This window comes from Sus scrofa, chromosome 3, assembly GCF_000003025.6.
Source record: "Sus scrofa isolate TJ Tabasco breed Duroc chromosome 3, Sscrofa11.1, whole genome shotgun sequence".
Lineage (NCBI taxonomy): Eukaryota > Metazoa > Chordata > Mammalia > Artiodactyla > Suidae > Sus > Sus scrofa.
Window position 1 is genome coordinate 22,471,755 of NC_010445.4, and position 9,434 is coordinate 22,481,188.

Consider the following 9,434-nt stretch of genomic DNA (forward strand, 5'->3'; position numbering starts at 1 on the left):
TGGGAACTCCATAGGCTGCAGGCACAGCCCTAAAAAGAAAAAAAGAAAAAAAGAAAGCACGTCTCCATTGCCCTGCTTGAGGGGTGAGGAAGCTGGGTATTTATCCTCCAGTTTCCATCTGTCATTGGTTGAGAGCTGCTCCCATGGTTGTTGATTTCCCGGTGCTTTGACTTGCCCTTCACACAGGCTGAGCACCTGCCTATGGCCAGCAAAGCCCTCGGGCAGAATATCACCTAGGCTTGTCGGAAGAAGCCAGTGGGTTTCCTCAAAAAAATAGAAATTCCCAAAAAATAGAACTACCGTATGATCCAGCAATGCCATATCTGGTCAAAACTTTCCTTGAAGAAGACACTATTTGCAGTAGCCAAGACACGGAAACAACTGAAATGTCTATCAACAGATGAATGGATAAAAGAAGATGTGGTACATATTATACAGTGGAATATTACTCAGCCAGAAAAAAAGAATGAAAGCCATTTGCAGCAACATGGATGCAACTAGAGATTCTCATACTAAGTGAAATATGTCAGAAAGAGAAAAACAAATACCATATGATATCACTTATATGTGGACTCTAAAATATGACACAAATGAACCTATCTACAAAACAGAAACAGACAGAGAGAGCAGACTTGTGGTTGCCAATGTGGAGGGAAGTGGGGGAGGATGGGTTTGGAATTGAGGATTAACGGATGCAAACTATTACATATAGGATGGTAAACAATAAGATCCCACTGTACAGGGCAGGATATTCCACATCCTGTAATAAACCATAATGGACAAGGATATAAAAAAGAATGTGTGAGCGTTCCCATTGAGGCTCAGGAAGTTCAGAATGTGACATCGTCTCTGTGAGGATGCGGGTTTGATCCCTGGCCTTGCTCAGTGGGTTACGGATCGGAATTGCCACAAGCTGCAGAGTAGTTCGCAGATGCAGCTTGGATCCAGCATTACTATGGCTGTGGCATAGGTGAGCAGCTACAGCTTGGATTCAACCCCTAGCCTGGGAATATTTTAGGTGTGGCTGTAAAAAGAAAAACACAAGAATATGTGTATATGTTATAGGTGTGTGTGTAACTGAATCCCTTTGCTGTCCAGCAGAAATTAACGCAATATTGTAAATCAACCATACTTCAATTAAAAAAAAAAAACAGGGGGGGTGGGGGGATGTGCTTGGGTCGTGGGATGGAAATCCTATAAAATTGGATAGTGATGATCATTGTACAACGACAAATGTAATCAATTCATTGAGTCATAATAATAAAAAAAACAACCAATCAAATGCTTAGAAGTAGAAAATGGAATGGTGATTCCCAGATGATGGAGGGGGATACGGGAAGCTGTTGTACCCTGTGTATAAAGTTACAGTTACACAAAATGAGTAACTTCCAGAGATCTGCTGTAGGACATACTGCTTACAATTACCAGTAATTACACATTAAAAAAAAAAAAAAAAAACCCTAAAAAAAAGAGGGACACAAGGAACTCTTTGGAAATGATGGATATGTTTATTACATTGATCACAGTCCTGGCAATACACGGGTGTACATACGTCCAAGGTCATCGAATTACATACATTAATTATGTGCAGTTTTGTGTATAACAATTATGCCTCAATAAAGCCGGGGGCGGAAATTCATTGGCTTATACAGCAATGGTGAATGCCAAGCAGCTGATGAATATTTAACAACAGGCTCTCCCAAGCAGAACAGCGCTGGACGGCTGCATTTGCCCATGTCCGTGGTGTAAACATTCCCACCCCAGCAATTTCAAGCTACTAAGTCTGCCATCACGGAAAGCCGAGTTAGGAAGACAGATGCACGACTGGCTCCCATGTGTTGATACAAGACAATTCCAGCACAGGTCTGGGAAGGGATACGGGTAGGGTGCTGACAGCATGTTCTATGAGTACAGCCGGAGTGTTTTGCTACAGACATAGAATCCCATGATTTATGTGACTTTTGCTCTCTCTTCTGTGATATCTCCATGTTTGAACATCTTACCATGAAAAAAAATGGAATTCCGCTCCAAACCTTTTAATTATTTCATACTCTGGAAAGGTATGTCTTATTTATTTTATTATTATTATTATTGGTCATTTTAGGGCTGCACCTGAGGCATATGAAAGTTTCTGCACTAGGGGTTGAAATGGAGCTGCAGCTACTGGCCTACACCACAGCAATAACCACTCCAGATCTGAGCCATGTCTGCGACCTAACACCACAGCTTGAGGCAACACCGGATCCTTTAACCCAATGAGCAAGGCCAGGGATCAAACCTGCATCCTCATGGACACTAATCAGATTCTTAACCCAGTGAGCCGCAACAAAAACTCCTTTTTTTTCCCTTTTTTTTAGGACCCCACCCAAGGCATATGGAAGTTTTCGGGCTGGGGGTTGAATCGGAGCTGCGGCTGCTAGCCCATGCCACAGCCACAGCAATGTGGGATCCAAGCTGTGTCTGTGACCCTCACCACAGCTCATGGCAATGCTGGATCCCTAACCCATTGATCTAGGCCAGGGATCGAACCCAAGTCCTCATGGATAGTAGTCAGATTCTTTTTTTTTTTTCTTCTTCACTTATTCAGGCCACACCCATAGCATAGGGAGGTTCCCAGGCTAGGGGATCTAATCAGAGCTACAGCTGCAGGCCTACACCACAGCCACAGCAATGCCAAATCCTTAACCCACTGAGTGAGGCCAGGGCTCGAACCCCCAACCTCATGGTTCTTAGTTGGATATATTTCCACTGCGCCACAGTGGGAACTCCAGTAGTCGGATTCTTCATCCTCTGAGCCACAGCAGGAACTCCTTGTTTATTACTTTTACATCATCCCTTCCCCCGATACCCAGCCTCATCACAATGGCAGACACCCACGAGATCAGTGAAAACCCATTTAAGAAACCAGACACTGTAAACCAGCTATAATGGAAAAAATAAAAATCATTATAAAAAGAAAAAAGAAAAAGAAACCAGACATCAAGAATCCCTCCATTTGGTCAGCCTAAACAATAAGGAATATCTCTTGTTCAGTCTGACCAGCATCATTCCCCCTTCTAATGGCCCTTCATTTTCTTTTAAGCAACCATCCCCTACCCATCCTGAGTCCTCCGACTTTATTCCCTGGCTCTAGCAGTTAGTTAGCACATGGCAGAGTTCTGGTGGAATAGAGCCCTCTACTCCCCGAGAAAAGGGACAAGGTTCCACTTGGGCTATGGCCACGCTTTGCTTGGAATCACTGAAAAAAAAAAAATTCTCTTCCCATTGGATTCCTAAGCTAGTAGGATGGAAGCCTGGAGCTGCTGGCGGCCATCCTCCACCAGCAGGAGAGAGCCCTTCTGAGAAGGAATTCAACACAAAAGAAAGCTGAGTCAAGGAGTTCCCGCTGTGGCACAGTGGGTTAAGAACCCCACTGCAGCAGCTTGGGTTGCTGCAGAGGCATGGGTTTGATCCCCGGCCCAGTGCAGTGTGTGAAAGGATCCGGTATGGCCATAGCTGCCATGTAGGTTGCAGCTGTGGCTTGGATTCAATCCTTGGCCCAGGAACTTCCATAGGCCATGGCTGTAGCCATTAAAATAAAAAAGGAAAATGTACTAATTAAAAGAAAGCTGAGTTGAGAGACAGAGAACTGAGTCGTGATAGCATCATTTGAGCCTTTGGATCCAGCTGTGCCTGAGACACTTCCAGACATGCCCAGTTTTCTGAAGACACTTCCACACTTTTTCATTGCTTTTACATTTTCCATAAACTCTTCCTTTTTTTTTTTTTTTTTGCCTCACCCAAGGCCAGAGACTGAACATGTGCCACAGCAGTGACAATGGACAGTGCCAGATCCTTAACTGCTAGGCCACCAGGGAACTTCCCCAAATCCCTTTTAAACCAAAAGCCCTTTGATTCGGGTGTTCAGTCATTTGCAACCAAAAGGTTCCTGTCTGATTCACAGATCTGGGATCAAACGAATTGCTACACACTCTTCCAGCTTTCTCACCTTGGCCCTACACAGAATTTAGTGCAAAACTAAGAACACAATTTTCTGGGCTCTGCCACCATGAAGATGAATCCCAAGCATAACTGGTCCATGTGAGGGCCCCAACAGCACAAAGCGGGTCACTTTAGGATGCGGATGCTCATTTTCTGCTCAATGTTCATCTTCTCTAAGGACTGAGGAGAGATGGGTGATTTTCAAGAAGCTCGAATTCCAAAGCTCTATGCCTCCAACTCCTCTCCCAGCCTCCAGGCCCCCTCCTTCCCTGGGGACCCCTCGAGCGCTCTCTGCCCTCCTTCTTTCAACTTCATTTCCCATGTCCACCTATCCTAGGGACTCCTGATCTCAGGTCCCCAAGCCGAAGGGCACCCTGACCTTGGCAAACTCCAGGAAAGACACAGCGCCATCCCCATCCTCATCGGCTTCCTGCACTGTGCGGTCAGCGATGCTCTCCAACTGCTCTTCTGTCACCTGTACCCCAACCATCAACCGGAGCACCTGGGAGGAGGAGGAAGAGACCAAGGCAGCCACAGAGAAGAGGCGCAGGGACTACTAGCACCACCCCCCAAACCTTGTCCACTTCCCCCCCCACATTGGTACCACCAATTTCATCATCCTCCCCACATTCATTTTCACCCCCATTCCAATCATTTCTCTCCCTATCCTCCCAATTCTCCCCATCGCTTCTCCATTCAAACCCCCCATCGCCCTTCAGGCTCCCAGGCCAAATTCAACAATATGCCCAAGTTCATTACTCCATCCCACCCTCGGAAGCCAGTCTTCAATTATGGTCCGCCCCATTCCCCACTCCACCCTCTAACTTTTCGTCCCAAATCCACCCCTCACTTCGTCACATCCATCCCAGAGTTTCTCAGTCTCAGCACGATTGACATTTGGGGCCAGATTTCTCCTTGTTGCGGGGGCGGGGAGCACTATCCTGGGTATTGTGATTTTTTTTTTTTTTTGTCTTTGCTAGGGCCGACCCCCCCCGCCCCCCGCGGCCTATGAAGATTCCCAGCCTAGAGGTTTAATTGCAGCTGTAGCCACCGGCCTACACCACAGCCACAGCAATGCGGGATCTGAGCTGTGTCTGCAACCTACGCCAGATCCTTAACCCCCTGAGCAAGGCCGGGGATCGAACCGTCAGTCTCATGGTTCCTAGTCGGATTTGTTAACGACTGAGCCACAACGGGAATTCCTATTGTGAAATGTTTAACAGCGTCCCTGACCTCTACCCACTATGTGCCAGGAGCACCACCACCTCTTCAGCTGTGACAACCATAAAACGTCTCTAAAAACAGCCAGTGCCATTCAGGGGGCAAAATCACCCACAACTGAGAACCGCTCATCTATTTCCAACCTCGGACGCAAAGGCCCCCAGCCCATCTCCCAACTAATCCACCTTCCAACCCCACCCATTCCCATTTCTCATCCAACACCCCAATCATCCGTATCACCCATCCCCCAACCATCCCTCCATCCCCCACAACCCCCCCCCCATCACAAGTAACAGTCTCTTGCCCCTGTGGTCTTCCAACCTGCAGCATCTCAAGCCTGGAGATCTTTCCATCTCGATCCAGGTCGTAGAGCTGAAATGCAACTGGGAAGAGAGGGGAGGGGAAATGGGAGGTGGGTCTTCCCAGGTTCTCTTCCTTGCAGGAGCTGCGGGGGGGGGGGTCCCCAATGGGCCGAGAAAGGGCGTGGTTAAGGCCTAGGTCCTTTCGCGGATGTGATAACTCTGGGGTCTCACTTGGGGGAGGGGTGCTCACAAACTCACAGCGAAGCTTGTTCATCCTGCTGTTGAGGGGTTCGGGTTCCTTGGGATCCCGGTTTCCCTCGTCCTCATCATCCACGGGTCGAAAATGAGCCAGGACTCTGACAAAGCCTGGGAAGTCTACTCGCATACTCCTGGTAGGGGAGAGGGGGAAGCAGGCAATGGGTACAGAAGCGGGCGGTCCCCTCGCCGGTCCCTCTGCCTCTGTCCCTACCCTCCCCTATCCCTACCCTCCCCGCAGCAGCGCGCTCTCCCCCGCCCATCAGCAAGGCTCACCCATCTGGGAAGAAGCTTTCTATGATGCGGTCTCCCAGGGGGTTCACGGCCAGCGCCCCAATCTGTTGCAGATCCATGCGGCTGGAAAATCAAAGTTCAGATGGGGTGGGGCAAAGACGGAAGAGGGTCAAGGAAGGGAAGGAGCCAGAGAGCCAGAGATCAGAGGTCAGAAGGCCGGCTCCTGCTCACCTCAGGTAGCCTTTCTCGTTCCTGTCCAGCGCCTGAAACCGGTGGTAGAGGCGGAGCAGACTGGCCTGCGAGACTAGGGGGGAAGGCGGACGGTCATGCCCCGAGGCCACTGGGGACGCGGCAGGGGGCTGGGCGGCTGGAGCGGGTGCTCCACGCGAGCCCCGGGGTCGAGAGGGCTGGGGGGCGTGGGGGGTGGACGTGATGAGACCCGGGAGATCCAGGGGACCACAAGAGACCAAAGCCACCTCCTCCATCCTCTTTCCTGCACTGCCTCCTGGATCCAGCCCGAGGCTACCCGGGTGCCTGCAAACCCGGAGCCGCCGGGATCCCCGGGTCAAAGCGTCCTCCCACCTCCCGCGAGCCCCGGCCGCCCGAATCTTCCAGGTTCTCTTGGCTCCAGACCCCACCGGCGCCCCGCCCCGGTGACACCGCCGGGTCCCCGGACGCCGAGCGCCGCACTCACAGCCGGTCTCCCGCCGGATGCTGTCCACGTCGGGGATCCTGGCGGCGTGGGAGCTGCGGGAGCCCATGGCCGAGCTGCGGCGGGACCGGCGTCCTTCCCGCCCGCCTCCCAGGCGCGGCCGCGCGGTGGCCTCGGGGCCGAAGGCCACAGCCCTGGCGGGGAGCCAGGCTCGTGAATCCCGGCGTTCTTCGCCTCCCACCCGCGACCCGGGCGAATAGGAACCGTGCCCAGGGCGGCGGGGTGCGCGGGGCGGGCGGGAACAACGGGCGGTTTCATCCCAAGACTCTGAGGTCGGGCGGGGAGGGGCAGGGCAGAGCGTTCCCACGCTTGCCCGGGCACCGACTCACCTCCTCCTGCGGGGCCAGCGCTCCCCACCCCCACCCTCACCCCACCCCACTCAGGTCCCTCGGAGCAAGACTCAGAGGTCTTGACCTTCTTCATCGAGAGACACAATCCCAGCCCTTCTAAGAGGGTGGCAGGTGCCAGGTGCATGCGTCCCAATGCACCATGGCCCCAGCCTGGGGTCCAGGCAGGAGTCGGAGGAGGGAGAGGCATTGAAGTTCTCCCAAAGAGGGGTCGTGAGGCACGGAGAGCCAGGGCTGGTCTAAGTGGAAGGGACACGGGCTTTGGAAGCTCAGATCGGAATCCCAGCTATGGGACTAACTCTGGACGCGTCAGCATATCTTGGTTTCATCTCTTTTGTTTAGTCCACATATCCTTGTGGTTTGAGTCCATGCTTGAAAATCAGGGGATGGAACCCCCCAAATCCAAAATTCCTGGCATCTGAGAAATCAGAAGCCCCACATTCCTGTCTGGCACCCTTTGGCTGCAGCTAGGAATGGCTGTCACCTTTAGATGGGTAGCCTGGGCAGTCCACTTGCCACAGTCCCCACCCAGCCCAGTTGTTCCCTTATGAACCCTGTCGGCACTGGTAGAAGATCCAGTCAGGAAGGAGCTGACTTAGACCTCTGACCAGCCCTCACGAAGCTTGAGGAAGGATTATGAACCTTACTGTGATCAAGCTTGACATAACAACAAGGGCTCTCATTTTTTTTTGAGCACTCACCATGGGCCCTGAACTTGCTAAGCACTTCAAGTGAATTAACTCACACATTAAAGTTAATGCTAGACTGCCACCTTCCCACTTTTTTTTTTTTCTTTTTCTTTTTAAGGCTACTCCCTTGGCATATGGAGGTTCCCAGGCTAGGGGGGTGAATCTGAGCTGCAGCTACCAGCCTACGCCACAGCCACAGCAACTCCGGATCTTTAACCCACTGAGCCAGACCAGGGATAGAACCCAGATCCTCGTGGATCCTAGTCAGGTTTGTTACTGCTGAGCCATGATAGAAACTGCCCACTTTCCCACTTTTATAAGGTGGAGGCTGCCATCACTTAAAATAGTTGTGAATTTGGGAGTTCCCATCGTGGCTCGGTGGTTAACGACTCCAACTAGGAACCATGAGGTTGTGGGTTCGATCCCTGGCCTTGCTCAGTGGGTTGAGGATCTGGCGTTGCCATGAGCTGTGGTATAGGTCGAAGACGTGGCTCAGATCCTGCATTGCTGTGGCTCTGGTGTAGGCCGGTGGCTACAGCTCCGATTCAACCTCTTGCCTGGGAACCTCCATATGCGTCAGGAGCAGCCCTAGAAAAGGCAAAAAGACAAATAAAATAAAATAAAATAGTTGTGAACTATTATAACATGTGTATCCTCAGTGGGGGCCACGTTGCCCCCAAGGGGGCAGAAATCATGTTGGTGGGATTTTTTTGACAGCTACACCTGTGGCATAGGCGTCAAATGGTAGCCACAGCTGCCAGCCTACAGCACAGACACAACAACACTGGATCTGAGCCACATCAGAGACCTACACTGCAGCTTTCGGCATCCCTGGATCCTTAACCCACTGAGCAAGGCCAGGGATCCAACCTGCATCCTCACAGACCCTATGCAGGTTCTTAACCCACTGAGCCACAACAGGAACTCTCCTTTGTTTTATGAATAAGGCACAGATTTACATACAACCCATAAAGAGATACAGAGTATATCTGTAGTATTACAATGTCGTGGGAGAGGGGTGGTTAAGGAAAAAATGTTTAACAACCCTCCTTAAGTGGGGATGATGATGAAAAAAAAAAAGCAAAACTGATGAGAACCTCAGTTGTAAAGGAACAAGCCTCACAGGTGTCCGGTTTTGAATCTATCCTTATATGGCCTCTCCCCGCATCATAATCATACATATATACAGGTTACTCTGGAGGGTGGGGATGATGCAAGCCATTCACTACAAGGGTTCAAGTCCATGTCTGCCTTGGCAAGAGAGAAGCTGGAGAAACAATTGAGCCTCCGTCCCCAGGCAGAGTTCCACATCAGAAAAGCCTTGAAAAGATTGATCTAAGAAGTGCTTGCCTCTCTTTCAGATCCTCTAAGGATTAGACAACTGGTATAAAGAATGCTTGATTCCCTTGTAGTCACCCCCCCCCCCCCCCGCCCCAAGGACCAAAGCAGGCAGGAAATCACACTACTTCCTAATGAAGCCCAGCAACCACGCCAAGTGCATTGCTGGGAATGTAGGTTGGCTCAGGTTCTGATCCCAGGAGGGGAGAAGAGTTCCTAGGGGGCTGCAGTAATCACCCGGGGGGCCAGCTTGGGATGCTGATCTTGGAAAGAGCCATCCTTAAGCGCTGAGTCAGCACTGCACTAAAGTAAACCAGGCCAGAGTAATTAACAACCCACAGCGGAGTTCCCATCA

General features: G+C 51.0%; 1 protein-coding gene across 1 annotated transcript; it reads right to left on the reverse strand.

Annotated features, from left to right (window-relative positions):
* CHP2 (calcineurin like EF-hand protein 2) lies at positions 1,487-6,943 on the reverse strand. Its single transcript, XM_021086461.1, has 7 exons — positions 6,688-6,943; positions 6,225-6,297; positions 6,036-6,116; positions 5,763-5,893; positions 5,524-5,585; positions 4,361-4,483; positions 1,487-4,161 (listed from the first exon to the last, which is right to left on the reverse strand). Exons 1-7 carry the CDS (start codon positions 6,752-6,754, stop codon positions 4,108-4,110), a joined length of 591 nt encoding a protein of 196 aa, XP_020942120.1. The 5' UTR covers positions 6,755-6,943; the 3' UTR covers positions 1,487-4,107.